We start from the raw sequence: 18,979 nt of genomic DNA on the forward strand, positions 1-18,979 counted from the left end.
GGAAATTTGGAGGGGTTGGAAGATCTGGAGCATGGAGGTTCCTGATGTTTGCTCAGTGGTCAGGTTCAGAAACTTGCCAGGAGCTTGGACTGTCCTTTGTTATAATTTCTTCACTAGCTGCAGTAATAGGTTAAAACATTTTTATGGCTGTGAAACTTTGAAAATCTGGGTTGGAAAAGTAAACCATGAGTTGTATCAAAAAGTGTTTCACTGTGCTGTGGAGAGAAGAAGGGTTTGTTGTGTAATTTTGTGTTGTCTGGATTTAAACCTGCCTGCTGCGAAGGTCCATCTCTGGAAGGATTGTGTGCTAAGAGCTCACATCTTCAAGGGCTCGTGGTTTATAATGCAACTCTAGTGCTAAAGGGGTGCCTGGCATGAAAAAATATATGTTGCAAGCAGGTATAGTTTAAAAAGAATTTACTGTCTTCCTGATGGTGTGTCACTTTGATTCTTAAGATTTTCTAAAGTCTTCTGAGTTTACATTCTTGTAGAGAACTTTATCATACAACTTTCTGTAAACAACCTATTGTTTTACATTCCTTCATAGAGGCGGAGAAATTTAATATACTAGTAGTTTAATTTAATATACTAGTCTCCAGTGTTGTTGGAGAGGTGGCACATTCACCCTGCAATCCACTGTCACCTTTAGAAAAGTATAAATGCTAGAGTCAGAAAATAAACTCTCTCTTTTTTATCTTTGCAATAACAACAGCTTTCATCGTTCTTTCACATGTCATATAGTAACAATGGTGGTCATTGTCTTGAGCTGTGTTAGGCAATATGTGGACACTTTTTATTTGGATTGCTGCCAAACCAGTTACTTACCTTAAAAAATTATCTTTGGTGGTGGTTACATCACGTCAGTGGATTACTGTAATCCAGCTGTAAGAATAATGTCAGTGTAGGATATTTGTGCCCTTAAAATGTCAGTGCACTAGGGCACTGCAGCATGGTTTTGAAGGACCATAAAGAGAGCAATGTGGCCTTTTTTTTTTCCCCAGAGACCACAAAATTAGTTAATTTAGTGTTCAAGAGAAAGATGGGAAGTACTTGTGTATTTGTTTGCTTTTCCTTTGTGATTAAAATAGGAATGGGTTGCAATATGTAGATGTTTGAGCAGAGAAATGTAAAGCAACTGTTTTCAATGGGTTTAGCTTATATAAATCAGTTAAATATAAATGATTAATTAAAATACAGACATATCTATTGATAGTAAAGGGGAAAACCTCATCAAAGAGAATTATTTCTAGCTACTGTTTCAAAATAAGTGTTGCCACACTTGAATCATAATGCATACTGAGCACTCTTTCTTTCATATCTATTTATGATTGAAATTTCTGGTTTCAGTGTTCTTAATATAGTGATGTTGCAAGATCTGGATTTTCTCTTTTTAATATTTTTACATTCTTCTATACTTCCATCAGTCACTAACACTGATATCTTGACAAGATGAAGTGAGAAGTGAATAGGTTTGTCATTGCGTATGGGAAATATTCACTTACGGATACTGGGCTGAGTGTAAAGAGCTGAAGACAGATTTGGTTTTGGAGGTTTACTAAAGAAACCAATCAAACAAAAAACACAGCTGAATAAAACAGTTGTTCCTTGGAAGTGTAATTGGTCAAGGAGTTGAATGCAAATAGACTCAGGAGAGTGAGTGGATTTATGACATCTCAGTGACCCCAGTTCAGTGTCAGACTGCAAGTGCTGGATTGCTTGACCTGCATTTTGCAGGCTATTAAACTGCAGCAGGTTTCCCTCTGTGTTGAGCATAACTTTTGTCCACTTGCTAGATTCTTACCAAAGTTGTTAAAATGTGTGAAAAGAGTGAATCCAGGTGTGCATTCTCTGTTGGGCTGTAGTGAGAGAAGGGGAGAGTGGAGCTTGAGTGTGTATATATGAAGGTGTGTGCTTCCAGTTTCCATGTGACAAAACATGTCTGAACAGAGCAAATGACCTTTGCATATTCTCTCAGAAAAATTGAAGTTTTTATATTTTTAAATAGCAAAATTGTCATTTGCAAACTAAGCTATGCAAGAGGAAGTGGTGGGCTAAATTAGGGTATTTGTTGAGAGAAATATGGAGCAGCAGTTGTTTCTTGGAAGGCAAGGGCATGTTTAGGTACAGAATGTAATCTTAGGTGGCTTCTGGTGGTTTTATTGCCCCAGTTGAGATGACTGATGGTTTTTCCACCTGACTTCTCTCTTCTCTGTTGCATTGCTGCTGCTGACCTGCCCTGTGCTGTCCTGACGTTTACTCCTATTTTCAAAGTGCTTTTGCAGGCTCAGTGTTAGTGGATGAGTTTGTGGCCTCCAAGACAAGCAAAGATTTGGCAGATGATGCTAAACCACCTCCACTGCTCCTCAGTTTCATGCATTTCTGGGGAGCTGCTGTTCCTGGAATGACCTTCAGTGGCACATTTTGCCAGTGATTTACCTCATGCTCTGTTTCCCTTGGATGATCCTTGTTGCAACAGTGAGAAAAGGAAAGGCAAAGCTGTGTAATACATTCTGGGTTTTTTATTGTTGAAGCATGGAGATGTCACTTGATAGTGGCTGACCATGAGCCAGAAGCGTGCCCAGGTGGCCAAGAAGGTTTGTGTGTGTGGCCAGCAAGGCAAAGGCTGTGCTCTTTCCTTTTTACTCAGTACTGGTGAGGCCACACCTCAAATTCAGTGTTCAGTTTTGGGCCTCTCACTACAAGAAAGGCACTGAGGTGCTGGAGTGTGTCCAGAGAAAGGCAGGGAAGTTGGTGGAGGCTCTGGAGCACAAGTCTGACAAGGAGCAGCTGAGGGAGCTGGAGTCAGCCTGGAGAAAAGGAGGCTCAGGGGGACCTTGTTTGTCTGGGAGGACCACCTAAGAGGAGACTGTAGCTAGGTGGTCTTTCTCTTCCCCCAGGTAACAAGGGACAGGGTGAGAGGAAATGGACTCAAGTTATGCTAAGGGAGGTTTAGATTACATATTTGAAAGGATTATAAAGCTTTGGAACAGGTTTCTTAGGGAAGTGAAGTCATCATCCCTAGAAGGTTCAAAAAACATGTGGCTATGGCACTGAGGACATGATTTAATGGTGAGCATGGTGGTGGAGCTGGTTGATGGTTGAACTTGGCAATCTTACAGGTCTTTTCCAACCTTAATGATTCTGTAGTTCTGTGCTGGTATTCGTCTGTTTTCTTCATATTAATTGAAAAGTAGAAAAAGGTATTTTTGCATCTTCTAAACAACATGCACACCTGACACCCACCCAGAAAATCCCATCTGTATGGTTGCTTTGGCAACCCCTCATTTTGAATCAAAGGTTTAAAGAAAATGAAAGAGTTAAGAGTTTAGGTAGATTTAGTTAGGAGGATAAAAACAATTTATAATGATGAGGTGTATACCAAGAAGAGTAGAAGTATTGGGGAATAGTTAATTATTAGCAGATAGAGTAATTAAGGCTAAGATATAAATCACTTACTTGTCTTACTGTGTTTGAAGAAGCAGGATAAATATTTGGAGCTATTGTGAAAATGAAGAAACTGTGACTTGCACCTGGGTCCTGAAACTTGAGCTATAGCCAAGCGGTCCAAAGCCTGCCAACAAGGCAGAAGTAGAAGGTCACTCTGATCTCAGAAGACCACAGACCCATTTTGAAGCCTGCTGACTTAATTCAATCAAGAAACTGTGTAAAAAGAACTTGGACTCATTTTAATGCATTTTAATACAAAGTGGGTGTAGGTAGGGTTAGGTAATGCATTTGTATAGGTGTATTGGGTAATTATATGAATATGTAAGACTTTTGTGACTAAATGGGGAGCCAGAGCTCTGAATTTTGCACATCTTTGGGAGGTTAATCCCAAAGTGTACCTGGTGCTGTCAATGAACATGCCACTTTCTAACTAACTAGTTGGAGAGTTCTGTTCTGTGCTTCAGTTTTAGTAAGAATTATTTAATGTAGTCACTTTTTTTTACAGATGATGACTTTGATCAGTTTGATAAGCCTGGTGCAGAAAGGTCTTGGAGAAGAAGAGCTGGAGATGATGACTGGGACAGGTGGGTAGAATATTTTCCTGTTCAGTTTCTGTATGCTGAATTGCATTGTTCTGTTTTCTCATTCTGGCATTTTGTACTCTAACATTTAGATCCTAATGAAGATGTTGGTTGTTTTGCATGTGTCAGCCAATGCTAGATTGTGCCAGACATGTACTTGCCTTGAGGAATATAGAATATTGTGAAGAGATGCCATTTAAAATTGGTGTGTAATTTTGCAATTAATGTTTTGGCTTTGCTTTTAAATATTCAGTAGACGTAAGTGGTTTAAGTAGAATTTGCTAGTACTTAAATTTGGTCAACTTAATTTTTAATTTTTTTTTACTTGATGTTTAAATTCCTATCCTCAAACTTCTACTTCAGTTTTAAATTGAAGAAGAGAAGGAGAGCTTAGGCACGGGCTTCTTCAACATGACTGTACTAAAGATAGAGAAGTGTGTGTGCTCTGGGTTATTTTAGGGGATAATGTATATTCTTTTATGAGACAGGAATCAAGCTGCTAGCTAAACTGGTCTACTCTTTCTGGGAGAAAACATTTTACTTATTTCTGTTATTTTTCTATGATTTGTTTGTAGTAATAGACCTGTTCAGACTTTGCCAGCGGTTTTCACTCTGAAAGGGAGAAAAAAAATATTCCAAGTAGATTTGTCTTCTCTAATAATCATTTAAGTGATTGTAGTAAACAAATTTTACTGTAAGTAGTTTCTACTGAGCTGAGCCCTTGGAGTACATCAACGGCTCTAAATTTATTGTCATTCCAGAGGCATGAGTTTGCTCTTCCTTGGTTTTCTGCTAGGTTGAGTGGGTAGCTTTCATTGCAGCAGGAGAGTGTGTGACTGAGGAATTTGGGCAGTAGCTCTGGTACATCCAGGGTGTTCTGCTGTTTGCTGATGAGCAGTGTCTGCTCTGTCAGGCCAGTTCAGCCGTTAGAGGGTTGGATGCTGAGGTGCACCAAGGAGGTGCTCTGGTTTGAGAGTGTTATTAAAATAACTTGCTCAGGCGGGGTCTCTCCTGTGCTGCCTCCTGTCCCCAGAATTGGCTGTTCAGAAACCTTAAAATCAGTGTCACAGGCAGAGTGTTTTGTATTAGAATATTTCCTGAACTTTTGGCCTTTCTTGCATAAATCGATGGGCTCTTAGCTGCTGACTGGTCACATTTGGGTGTAGCTGCCCTACTCATCACTTGATGAGGTTTGGAAGAGTGGAGCAGCTGTTGCATCAGAAGTTGGAAGCTTTTACCCAGTGGTAAACTGCTTGTGCAGAGCTGGTTTTAATAGGGCTTGACAGTAACTTTAAGAGTATTTTCACAAAGCAGAGTCTTTGAAGTATACAAGGACTTAGTTTTAGAGAAAAAGTTTTGATTTATGTGTTTATTACTAGCTGTATTTAGTTAAAGAGAGATGATAAAAAATTCAATAGTGAAATTGTGAGGGAAGTGGTTTCAGGTGCAGAGCAAAAGATTCTAGAGTTTTATCTTGCTGATAATTTCAGAAGTTTTATTTTACAACTGCATCAAATAAAATACTATTTGCATGTATTGGATTTTTTTTTTTTTTTTTTTTTTGCTAATATTCTCTTCAAATTGCAAAGCTCTCTTTGTAATTGTTGAGTTCTATGAGTGTCTTGGCAATCACAAATGCTGTACAAATGACTGGCTATGTTGCCCAATACAATTGCTTGGGGGTTTTACCTACTGGCCAAATTCAGTATAGGAACATAGTTTCTCAAAGATGGAAAAAAGGCTGGATGAACACAGTAATCTTGGTGTTTTCATCCTTTATGTGTTGTTTTTGGCTGAACTGTTTGGGAGTGGGAGATGGAGTTCTGATAGCCACACATCCTCATCAACCAGCAGCTACTGTGTTGTTCCTTGACTGAGCCACATCCCCATGTCACTTAAATAATTAAAATAAATAATAAGATTTTGAATAGAGAAGTAATATATTTATTAGTAGTATATTAATTTTATATATAATGTTGAATTTTCAGATCTCTGTCCTTTCTCAAACCCTGGAGGGTGTTAACTGAGAGCTGGAAGTCCCCAGTTATTTGGGAGTACAAATGTAGCATTGTTCTTGTAGAATTTTCCCCATTTTTTCCAAGTTCTTTTCCTGAAACATTTGTGTCCTTGCTACTGCTCATGTTTAATGAGGCATGCTTATGAAATTGGAGACTTAAAAGGGCCGGTCTGATGTCTTTATCATGTTAATTTGTACATTTATCTCATTAAGTAACCCAAAGCTTGAGTTTGGGTAAGACCTGCATTTCTGGTGCTCTCCTTCAAGATGACAAGGCAGATTAAGTGGCTGATTTTTGCTGAAATTCACTTGTTCATACTCTTCTTTGAGATTACTGATTTCTCTATGCTGACTGAAAACTTTGCACTTTTTATCATCTGCTTTTTTTTTTTTTTTTTTGCTTATTTGAGTAGGCTAAATTTATTCAGTGAGGAAAATGTTGGGTATTGGGAATTGAGGAAAGGGAGGAAAATCTCTCTTTCTTGTGAGAGCAGCAAACTCAAAATTAACCCACAATTTCCTAGTATTGTGGTTTTGGAAGGATTTTCGTGTCTTGATGATAGCAAGGGTGAGAGATGCTTTTGGAATTAGCATAGGTGTGTACTTTTATTCCAGTTTGGCTTATTTTATGCGGATTTGTGTGATATCAAATGGCAGCCATTCATTTTTGTCTATTTCTCTCAGCTAGCCTAAGATCTGTTAGTGTCTGGAGGTTTTCTGTTTGTTTTCTTCCTGGGTATTTTGTTTGTTTGCTTTGTTCTTTAATGGTCAGATTTAGTCCCTTTGGTTCCTCTGTGTTTTTCTACGGACAGCTTCAGATTTGGCTACTTATAAAGGAGCTTGAGATAGTTCCACTTTACTGTGCAGGTTTTTCACTGTTACTTTGTTTACTCAAAAAGTTACTCATGGTCATTTTTCTTCTTCTAATTTATCAATGAAAATACTGAATGACATTGAGTATTTTAACAGGTTTTGAAGGGCACCCTGTGGATGTTTTGCTTCTCATACAAACTTCGTCTGTATCCTAATGTTAATTGTTTTGACTGTCAAGCAATAGGTCAGAGTTTCTGAAAATCTAGATGATATTTGCAATTAATTCCAGAGATCAAATGTTATTTTTTTTCTAAATAGTCACATCAAGGATGCTTTTTAGTAATGTGGTAAGTAGGCCTAGGTATGTTTAGATAATTAATCTTTCACTTCCTTTTGCATTCCTTTCCCTAATCTGAATTTCTCGCTACCTGGACTTGGTTTTTTTCTTTGAATGCTGCTGTATCATATGCTCTTGCCATCTCTTGGAATTTCGCTAGTGCAGTTTCATTAAAAGCTGTCAGTGGTGGGCTGTAGTGCTGAAAATATTTTCAAACATTTTGATGCATTTGTCAGATTACTGGCAGTTGAAAGATTAATGATTTTTTTTTAAGAGACAAAATTGAAGTAGGAAATTCTTCTGCAACCATTTCTGTTACATAGAGGTTCCTGTCTCTGAATGAAAAGGCTGAAATTCTAGTTAGTTTGGTCTTTGTAATGTGTGATAAGTCTTAGGCACAAAAAATTGCTATTTGTTAATGTTCAGTCATTCCTGGAACTATTTGTGATCAGTAACAGTGGAAAAATTCTGTATACTGATGATAATGTCCTATTTAGGGCTTATTTGGTGTATCATTTGTTCTTTCCTGGCCCACAATATTTTTGCAACCCTCACTCCCCTTTCCCTCCAATGTTATCTGTACACTAATTGGCTGTGAAAGATACTGATCCATCTGCAAAACCAACTGATTTATGTTTTGGGATTGTCTCCCCACTTTAAAATATTTGTCATGTAGTCCTAAGGAACTGTTATACAAATTCCTTTTCAGTTCATGTAGGCCAGTCTCACTTGGGATGATTTGTTTTTTATGTGCTACCTAAGGCATAGTGGTTTTTGTGTCTCTTTGGTTTTTTAAGGTGTGGAGGTAGAAATAGTCTCCTCTTAAAGCACAGCTCATATTTCAAATCACTGACATCTAATTTTAGTATTGATATTCGTATTCTAATACATGATTTTGTTAGTAACAAGTAATTATTGAAGGGGAATCTGGTCATCCATGTCACTAGATAGTTCTTTCACTGAAGGAGGAATGAAATCAAGCAGTTTTTCTGAAGTTTTGCTCACCTTGAATGTAGTTCCTTGCACTGAATTGTATTTATGGGGTAGTTGCACTGTGATGGCAGAAGTGTTGTAAGCCAGTATTTCTGTGCTTCCTGAATTCTTGTGCACAGATATAAAACTGATGAAACATGCATTTGATTTTGTCACCCTCCAAATGTGTGTTTGACCTTACCCTCAACTTCAGGAGGAGGGAATAAAGTATTTATGAAAGATCAAGGCCTAAGCCTGGCCTTCAGGACAGATCCAGTCTCCCAAGCCAGCACTTTCCCAGCCTCCCAGCTCCTTGCTGAGGTGCAGCTCAGGCCACTTGGGGATCTGTAGACTGAGTCTTGCCCAAAGGGCATGCCTGTCTCATGTCTCTCTGGGGAGCTGTAAATTTGGAGTTTGGACAATGTGTCCAAGTGGCCTTGGAGTGAAGGATCTAGAATGGCTGTTTTGGCTGGTTGTGCCAAAACAGGTTTCTCTGCTGTGTTTAGTTCAGGGGATATGGAAGGGAGAGCATACAGAAATGAAATGACTGTGCAATAGCAGACTTACTTAATATGTATGATTTGTTGTTTCACTGAAAAGTAAAAACCTTTTATTCCCTGAATGCTTTGCTGAAATAGGCTTTGTGCTGGCTGGCAACAGTTCTCCTTGAGAAAGTTTTTTAAGGCATATGCTGGGTAAGGTTTTTGGTTTTGTTTTGTTTTGTTAAGTTCAACATTTTGCTACTGTTTTACAGTGAACTTGATGATGACTTGCTTGGAGAGGATTTGCTAACTGGAAAAAAGGTAAGAGATGTGCATTAAAGTGAATTGTTGCAGATATCAAAATGTGAATGTTGTTCAGCTTAGACAGGTCGGGTGTTTGGTTTGACTTCATTTTACAGTCACCTCTGCAAAGCCTGACAGCCACAGGTACCTGAGGTACCTGTGCCTTACTGCCAGAGCATTCTGCACCTAGGGTTTTGTTTCCTTTTGTGAAATACCTCCAAGTGTGGCTTTTTAAAATAAAACTTAGAGAAAAATTTGTTTTCAACCCAGTTAGGTCTCCTGAATGCTAATTAGCATGATGGAAAATGTAATACAAGTGCCAGTTTCCTGGCTATTAAAAATCATTTGTTAAAATACCAGAAGTATTTAACAGAGTGGAAATAAAAGAGCAGTCATCGTTGTCTTTGAATGTTCACACTCGCTGTGAAACTTTCCTGCTACCTTGCTGTCTGGTGAGTATCCAGAGAATTTCCCCTTTTAAAGTGAGGGGAAAAATATGGCAACAGCTAGAACTGGGGAACATAAACAATTTTCCCCTGTATCTGCTATGGACTCTTCCTGCTGGTATCTATTTCCAGAATTGAACTCTGGAAAAAGAGCTAAATGTATCTTTGGATTAGCCAGGTATCAGTAGGAGAAGACAAGACCTCTGTTTGAGAAATTAGGTTGACTGGTCACCTCTTCCTGTATTTTATCTTCTAAATAAACTAATTTTGAAAGTAGTTTTTGAAATTCCAGTTGGAGATGAATAGATTGTTAAGAAACCCAGCTCTATTAATAGTTGAGTTTTATTTGTTATGGTTTTTTATAACTATCCTGTAAGTGTTGGAAGTTAGCTTCTTGAAATTATTATAGTATCTGTAAGCATTTCCTATTAAAGATAGGAAGTTCCTTATTCTCATGTGCTGGTTTAAAGAGAATAAAATTCCAGGAGGATAATGATTGCAAATGTTTGTTACACAGTTACCAAAACCAGCAGTTAACATTGAATGGAGGTGATAAAGCTGCTTACTTATCTTTAAAAATTATATATGTGAATACTAACGAGTACTTGGTTCTCCAGTGTATTATGGTTACTTGTGCTTTTTCTATTATTATTTTTGATTTACCATTTTACAGGGCAGTAGCTGTGGGTATAGACTCATGTGATGGGGTAATAATGGATTTCTCAGAAAGTTTTCCCCAAGTTATTTAGGCTGAACTTCTTCTACATAATCCCATCCCAGTACTTTTAGATAAATCTGTCCTTGTGTAACCTTTCTGGCCCTGTTACTTTAAGGGTTGGAAATGTTGCTCAGCAGAACTGCAGTTATCTCTCCCTAGGGGGTAATTACTAAAAAAAAAAAAAAAACTAACTAAACCAAAAAAACCCAACAAACAAACAAAACAACAACAAAAAAAAAACCAACAAAGCCAACTGAAAGTTGCTTAATTTGGCAGAGAAATTAGGAGGTGACACAGTATTTTCTTACGTTTTTTTCCTTCTCTTACGAAGTAACCATGATTTTTCAGTTTTCTTTATCATATATTTTCCTCCAGTCACCTATCTCTTTGCTCTAGAATTGCAGTTCATGCATTTTCTTGACTTGCCTAGTGCATCAAGGTTACCAGGCTCTGTACAAGAGCTAACCTTTCTTCCTTCCTGGTCTGTCTTAAGTGAGTCTTCGTCTTTGGCCATATTTGAGAATGGATCAGTGAAAAAGAAGTGTTGATAGACAAATTTGAGTTGTGGAAATTTCCATAGGATTGTCAAAGATGTATTTTAAAATTTGTGATCCTGTGTTGTGTGTTTTTTCTCATTGAATTAGGTAATTTCTTTGAAGATATGGTCTTACTATTCTTCATGAAAAATATTTGGCATTCAGTACTTTGTTAAAAGTTTGTATCTTTTATGTTCACTATTGACTTTTTTTGAAACCTAGAATCAGTCAGACTTATCAGATGAAGAGCTGAATGATGATCTCCTGCAAAGTGACAATGAAGAGGAACAAGAATTTCGGTATTTCTTTTTTGAATATTGTTTTGGATAACTCAAAGCTATGAATGACTCCTATTACTGATAACGAATAACTTCTAAACTAAACTAAAGTTATTGGTATATACTTAAAATAGTTTTGGTTTTTACCTAGCTAGCTACTTAGTGATGTATATATAATGTACAATGTACTCAGTACCATTCTTGACATTTCAGTAAAATTATTTCTTGTTTATTTTGATCTAATAAATTTATTCAAATCTCTGAAAAGCTTATAAAAGGAATTTGTGTTATCTGTGCATACAGAATGAATTATAAGCACTTACAGAGCTTTCTTTACTGCTTCTGTATTGCTTGCTGTGGTAAGCTTCCTTCTCCTGATGCCAGATGATATTTTGTCTTTTATATACGATTTATATCGCTTTTATGTATCCTCAGTACTCTTAGCATGCATAATTGTAATTCCTTAAATCTGATAATTTAGCATAGTCCTAGTATTCTGTTAGGCCAGGAGACCAAACACCCTAAAGACCTCATAGTATGCTGTCTTGAGACACCAAGGTCCTCCCTAGAATCCATTCTGTAAATTGGAGATTTGGCCCCTGCAGGGGGGAATTCCTCAGGGTGGGAGGATATCACACTATTAATTCAAGCCTCTCGTTGGGGCATCTGTGTAAGATATGCTAATTTGTAAGGTCTGTAAATTGTGTATGGGATCTGTCATGTGTTGTGTGCATTTTGGTACATTTCACTGTGGTGAAATGGTGCACCATAGGGTTCCTTATTTAAATACTAAGGTAAAAACCCTTTATCATCACTTAACCGTGTCTGGCTCTTAATTTTTTAGGACCAAGGGAAAGGCATCACTTGTATATAGTCCTTTTCTGCCATCTTTCCTTTAAAAATCTATCTTGCCTCGTGACACTCCGAGGAGGGGAATTTGTGACTTAAATATTTGTGTTCAATTACATAGCAGAAAATTTTGAATAGGCTGGAGCAGATATTTCCATGGTAGTTTACTGAGAATTCTGCCCTTTGAATACCCTGTGGTAATACAGTTCCTCAGCTGAATTATGGGCATTACAAGTCAAAATGAGTGTCTTGTTGTTTTTACTTTTCAAGCTGTACTGAAGTAAGAGAGAAGATGCTTGTAATGCCAAAGTGATGCAGTGCTATTGCTGCTTTTACTGACCTGTTTTTCTAGCTTTCCCTTTTTGCATGCTGTGCAGGGCATGTCATCTGCAAGGCTGTGAATAGATGTTTGTGTGTAACATACATGGGGTGTATTTCCATCTCTGAGATCTCCTGTGTTAGTTGTAATTAGGATAAAGACTTCTGTCCTTATGTTGGACCGATGAGGATGTGATGGTGGAGCATTTTATCAATCTTTGGTTGCCATTTTCCTCCCTGCGGGAGTGAGGGTGGGATTGTTCCCTTCAAGAAGGGGAATACAAGTTAGAATTCTTGTCTGTTTTTTTGCTGTATGTCCTCCTTGAGACTCCTGGATAGCAGGGATGGCTGTGTGACCAAACACAGTGGTGATAAAATATCTCAAATGTGATAATATTGCTCAATGGAAGCAGGTTTCTGTAGGCAAGTTTTGCATTTTTAGCAATTTTCTTGCCAGAGAGAACCTTTCTCTTCCTCTTATATTTCTAGTCAACCTCGTGTTTCTGTAGTTGGGAGGATAGTAATCCTGCATAATGTCTTCACTTTCGGGTTAAATCTCTCTTAGAGATGCAAATAGCTCAAAGCTGCCTGGATCTTGGTCCCCCGAACTTAGGAAAATGGAGAATAATAGGGATGTTATTTAAAAAATTCTTTTTGTTCCTTATACACAGAGCTCTCAAATCAAGAACTAGTCTGCTGTTGGTTAGTTGCATTTTTGTGTTGATGGCAATGGCTTTTGTAAACAGTAAACCCTGAGCTTTGCTTTGCCTGCCTGCAGATTATAAACTTGCCAGTTTTTGTATTGATTGTTTTTTTTAGTGTCTGTGCTAGTTAAAAATGTCTCAATCATTTACATTACAGTTCTTGAATATTTGTTTTATATTAAGTCGAACATTAAATCTATCATAAAAATGCAAGTTCGAATTAAAGATAATCAAGAATGAACAATTTAGTAAAAAGTATTTTACTAGTGTATTCTGAAAGATTGGGAAAACAGATGCAGTTATAGTCATTTTGTGTATGTTTTTTTGTTAGTCTTGGAATTAAAATTGAATCTGGTCTGCTTTGGTTACCAAGCAGGACTTCTGCCAGTTTGACCTGCTAAACCATCTGGTTGGTCTGATTGCCCTGGTCAAATAGCCTGCAGCTGATGATAAGCTGCATTTTAGTATGCATTATGAGAACATGGCATGGAGTCAAATAGTATATGGGGTATAATTCTCTCCACCAACTTGGAGATTTTATGTTTGTTGGCTTTGTTTTGCTGAGTCTTTGTGAGTAGTTGCCAGTTAGACTTCAGCCTCTGAATTTTCCCCACAGCTCTCCAGGTGTCACAGTAAGCCTCAATGCCACATCTGGCATCCTGACATCATACGAACTCTCCAAGTCTATCAACGATCCCTCACTGGAACATGAGTCTGAGTATGACCAAGGGGAAGATGAAATTGGGTATGACAAATCTGAAGCACCTGAAGAATATGCCTCAGAGTATGCAGAAGAAGGACATTATGAAGGCAATGATCCTGAACTGACAGAAGACCAAATAGAATATGGGGAAGAGCCTGGAGAAGAAGATGAAGTGCTAGACCTTGAAATCAATGAACCCCTAGATGAATTTCCAGTGAGTTTCCTCCTATTGTATCTTCGAAGATAACATTGCTTCACGTGCATAGGGTTTTAGACTGATTTAAAATCTGTTTACCTCCCTGGGGAGGAGGGGAAATTAGACCTATTATCACTGTCTGCCAGTTTCTTTATCTAGGCTGTGACAAAGTTTGTGTTGACAGCTTGTTTGGCGGTAGGTAACGCTCCTTTGTCATGCTGGAAAGCAGTTGAGAATCATGACCTTGAGGGTTGTATCCTTAAGGAAGAAAACAGCTTTGTGTGGTGGAGATACACTGCCAATTGTTAGAAGTACTTAATGCAAAAGCTTTTATCCGGGCTTTAGACGAGATCTGATAAAGTCCTTCCAAGGTGAAAAGATTATTGACCTGCTAAAGACATCTTTAAGGTGCTAATATCCCAAAGTGATTGATGTCCTGCTTGTTCATCCTTTTTGTAACTGAGAGCTGTCTAAACCTGAATGAAGAGATTGGAGGTTAGTTCAGAAAATGTCACCTGCATAATTCAATATAATTTAGGCAGCATGTTAGAGAACATTTACTGACTTTAATTGATAATGAAATTATTTAATCTTAATTAAAACTGTATGTGACCAGTGGGGTGTCTGAAAATGCAAGCAAACTTAAGCAGCATTTTACTTTTGTTTTATGCTCATAATTTTTCAGAGTTGAACCCACTCATACGTAAGCACTTGCAGAATGCTTTAAGAATGTTTATATTTGATGGGATGAAATCTGATGTTAATGTATATGTGCTATGGCCAGAAAGTCCTGCAGTGTTTGCTTCGTGAATTTGTAATCAGCAGATGCAGGTGTATAGAAGTAGTTGGGCCAAACAGTATTAAATGGAATCTTTATGATGACATTGCTGGGATATGAATGGAAACTGTTTTGGTTTTGATAATATTGAAATCTTTGTCTATAGTTAAAAGCCCTGCTAATTATGCTGTATGTGTGCCATATCACTTACAGTTGACTGTTCCCAGAGATGCAATACTTCTCTTCCACTCTGGAAGCTGCAGCAATGCAGTCAGACCCCACCTCTTCAGTTTGCCTTGTGTCTTTTCACGTTCCTGTTTGCTGCTTTAGGATGAAGATTACATGCAATCATATAATGAGCAAGCAATGGGAGAGCAAGAAGAGTATGCAGCTGATGAGGAGTTGGAAGAATCCCAGACAATGCCTAATGAATCAGAAGAGGTATGTAATGAATTAAATGGAAACTTAAAATAACTAGTTCTGTTACAGTTTGATTTTGTAGAGTTGTACATACTGCTGGGTAAGAATTGATGCAGCTTTGCCAGTGTTGAATTATTGGTGGTAGTACTCTGTGTATAAAATGAATTGTGATAGCATCTATATTGTCAGATACATCAAATTCCCTCTCACCCTTGGGATTAGAATCAAAAGGGAAAGCTCAGAATGTGCATATTTAGTCTTGGCTTCATCATTAGAAACTTCTGGGGCCCATTTGGGTAGGAGATCACAGTAATACTGCACAGTCTGTTAAATCTCCAAGAGCTGTGCTGCTTCCCTTCCCAGATGGATCACTGGTGCTGTTGGGATATACCTACAGTTCTTGGGTATCCCCCTTTGAGGGAGGGGAGTGTAAGCATGGAAGGTTTGGTCTTGTAGACAGGCAAAGAGATGGTTATTTTGAAAGTTGTGTTGAGACTCAATTTTCCTCACTGAAGAAGTTCGATCTCACAGGAATTTCAGAGTTCCTTCATTTGCAATAGGAAATCTTACACTAAAGTCTGCCAAGTATGCATTCACTAGTTATAGCCTGGTAGTGATGCCTAAAGGTTTTTTAGCTTTTTTGTATGTTTTTCATATATCCATAGCCTTGTAGATTTTTAATATGTATTTGTGTAGCTTCTAGTATTTTTCCTGCCCTCTCTTACAGTTAAACAAACTTTTACTATGCATTCTTGAAATTCTGTTTAGTCTTATTCTTAAGAAGATAATTCCTGACAAGGGCATCTTATATTCTACCAGAACCTAAGAGACATAACAAGAAAAAAGGGAAAGAAACCCCTGGACTAACGGACATAGGGTTGGGTTACTGGCATAACTGATTTCCTATTGGATGTACTGGCTAGATAAGCTAATTAATTAACCTTTTAAAAATTACAGAAATCCTGTTTCATGCATGTGCAATGCTGTATTTTGTGCACCTGCAAGCTTTCATAAAAGATTTGCTTTTTGTTTTACCACTTCAACTCTGTTGCAAGGTTTTCCTTTTTGTTATTAGGCAAGAGTGTCACAGCCGTTTTAAATTTGCAGCAAGTTTTTGATGTAAGATTTTTTTTCCTTTCCCCGCCAGGAATCTGCTTTAATATTTTTTTTATTCCAGTTCTTAATTAAATAGGATTGAATGGATTACCTGCTGAGAAGTGTAGTCAGAATGTATTTCCTCTTTGGAGCTTTAACTCATCAGGAAATTAATTCCTCAAAGACACAGCAGCATTACTGCATGAAGTTCTCACAACTGGGTGTGCTGTGATGCTCCAGTTGTACCAAACTTATCTTGGGAAAACAACATTTTTTGGTAGGTGAGATCTGCATTGAAAGGGACCACCACTTCAGCCTCCACTGTTGCAAGCGTAGCATCTTGCACCAAATACACTTTCATGCTGTTGATGCCCTACTTCCCAGGTGTTAAATTTATCCTTCCAAAGAACTGTGAAATCCTTGAACACTTTTTATTCCTTCACTGGACTGATGAGACACAGTTTTGGTGTTTTGGAGGTGAACTGATGCATTTGTGGTGTCTTCAGCCACAGTCTGAGATGATGGACACAATGCACATTGTGTAAAATTAAATTCATAGCTGTGGCTCACTTCTAAACTTACTGCTGTAAAAAAGCACAGCTTCATTTTGGGAGTATGAACTCCAGAGTGAGAATTCTCTTATAATCACATTGTCTAAATTTGTCTAATTCAGAATTAAATTTGTTTCATTGAAAAGGTACTATCCATGCAAGTTTTTAATTGGTTTTGTAAATGGAGCATTTATGGAATTTGTTCATCATATAATGTGAATATTTTGGCCATACCTTCAGTTACTCTACATTTTGGCTTTATTCTGATGGTTTGTAGATTGTCACAGGTTTCTTTTTTTGCAAAACAATACCATCTCTTTGTTCCTTTATTATTTTGTATGTATCTTACTTCCATTTGGGAGTAGGCTCACATTTGCACTCTCCAAAGAAGAATACCACCATGGGAGAGAAACTTTGTAGAATATTCACTTCTTTTTGTTGCCTGGTTAGGTGCCTGCCTCCAGCTCTGAAGAGTTTTGTTCTTTATTCAAGTGTTATTTAACAGCACTTTTCCTTAAATCTCATAACATTCAGTGCTTCTAAACGGGGGTAAGGATTGGTATTCTCCTGCAACACAAGAGTGGAGGTATAATGACTGTGGTACAAAGAAAGAGCATTATTATCTCTTGGTTGAAATTTGGCATCAGAATAACAGAGAAGGATGTTGGATGGTGTTTTATTTTAAACAGTTACCACATTAAAACCACCTAAAGTCTCTTATTCTATTGCATGAAGAAATAAGAAATCTTTTTGTAAACCAAGAGAAAAGCTGACTGGCTGGGGAATTGGAGCATGATGGGGGAAACAATCGAATAAGGGAGGTGAGACAATTGTTACAAGTGGCACTCAGGTGGGAGAAGTGGGGAATAGGCAGATAAAGTTTGTTTTTGAAACAGTGCTTAAAATTGTAGAACTTAGAGTTTAAATAAGCAACGCTCTGTGTGGCTTCCTTGAAAAATGTAGCAGTGCTTCAGAAATTATTTTTGTCTTCCTAAGGTATAAAGCAAAACCCAACACCCAGAAGTTTCAGCAGCAAATAGGTGTGGTAGAACAGCCACATGATATATCATACCCTAAATATTTTAGAGGAAAAATATCACTAAATACTTCTGTGAAATGTTTGTAAGAATTAAACCTCGTGAAATTAGAATTCATGATGTCTTTGTTTTATATTGGATATAATGTGTGAAGTCAATGCTAGGGGATTTATCACTGCATAATTTAAACTGTGTCTTGGGTTATGCTGATAAGAAATGAAGAGTACTTTAATCAACAAAGCATTTAATGAAGAAATGCTGCATACTGCTTTTCTTTTGATAGAATAAAGGCTTGGGGAAAAAAGGCCAGTGTGTCTGATTTGTCCAATCTGTGTTTAGCCAAAACTTTTGCACTTCAGTTCTGTTGTTCAAGTTTGAAAACATGACCTGCTATCTTGGAGGAAAGTGATGAAAAGAGTGCAAATCAAAACAGCCAATTTTAAACATGTTTTAAGGCACTTAGATTTGTTTTTTGGTTCCATTTTTCATCTGTGGAATTGAGGTGCCCTTGGAATAGATGCAATACTCTCTTATCTGCTGTGTTATTTCTTGATCCCCTGGGATTGAACAGTTGCAGCTTCTTCAGTAACCTGTAGAAGATGCCTCCACTTCCTTTATTATGGCTATAGTAAAAGTTCTTTTTTTCACCTTTAATTTAGTTGGTTTTGCACATCTTATGAATCGCTGGCCCAAAGCTCTCCTGAACACTTTGGGAGGATCTCATACTTGGGAGGATCATGCTGTCAGTGTTTCTGCAGCATCCCTTGAGCTGTGTCTGTTCCCATTCCTGCAGCTGCCTGTAAGCAGGGCAGGAGCACTCACCCTTTGTCCATAGCAGATCATAACCCAGTGTGAGGAGTCCTGCTCAGTGCCTGGGATTTAGGGCATAGATTTGAGGCTGGCAGGAGCCCCTGACCTTGTGGCAGAAGAAAGGTCATTCTGTTCCTGTGTAAGGGTCAGCAAAGCTCTCTGGTAGCTTTGTGCAAGGTGTCATAGTGAGAAATGTAAAGCTCCCTTTGAGAAGCCTGGGCTGGTGAGTCCTGTCCAGTGACCTTAAGTGGTCACTCAAGGGCTGTTAATATAGATGCAGAGATATTAATGATTAGCAGGTATTGAAGCAAATCCTGTAAGTAATAATATGTGTTAATTCTATGTCTGCAGTTGTGTCTTTTTGAAATATAGAGTCTCTTCATGCTGCAATTTTGGCAAAACAGCTTCTTCTGTGAGGATGGAAAAGGTCATGTAGGAATGCATTTTACAACTGCAGAACAAACTGCAGGGGAAAGGTGTGTACTCCTACCCTGCTCAGCCAGCCTTTCCTGGAGCTGTATGGAGAGAACATATGGGTGGCTCTCAGACATGTTTGTGTCTCCATTGCATAAATTCCTCAATGAAAGG

At 37.9% G+C, this 18,979-nt stretch overlaps 1 protein-coding gene across 6 annotated transcripts in view; it reads left to right on the forward strand.

Annotated features, from left to right (window-relative positions):
• Window positions 1-18,979, forward strand: part of RBM33 (RNA binding motif protein 33) — a 98,394-nt gene that overhangs the window by 7,970 nt on the left and 71,445 nt on the right. For all 6 annotated transcript variants that reach the window (XM_021526558.3, XM_085563541.1, XM_021526561.3 and 3 more), the window contains exons 2-6: window positions 3,953-4,031; window positions 8,922-8,970; window positions 10,875-10,951; window positions 13,418-13,718; window positions 14,809-14,919. In XM_021526558.3, coding sequence (XP_021382233.2) covers window positions 3,953-4,031; window positions 8,922-8,970; window positions 10,875-10,951; window positions 13,418-13,718; window positions 14,809-14,919 — 617 coding nt within the window. The remainder of the gene's footprint in view (window positions 1-3,952; window positions 4,032-8,921; window positions 8,971-10,874; window positions 10,952-13,417; window positions 13,719-14,808; window positions 14,920-18,979) is intronic.

This window comes from Lonchura striata, chromosome 2 (genome assembly GCF_050655825.1).
Source record: "Lonchura striata isolate lonStrDom1 chromosome 2, ASM5065582v1, whole genome shotgun sequence".
NCBI classification, from domain to species: Eukaryota; Metazoa; Chordata; class Aves; order Passeriformes; family Estrildidae; genus Lonchura; species Lonchura striata.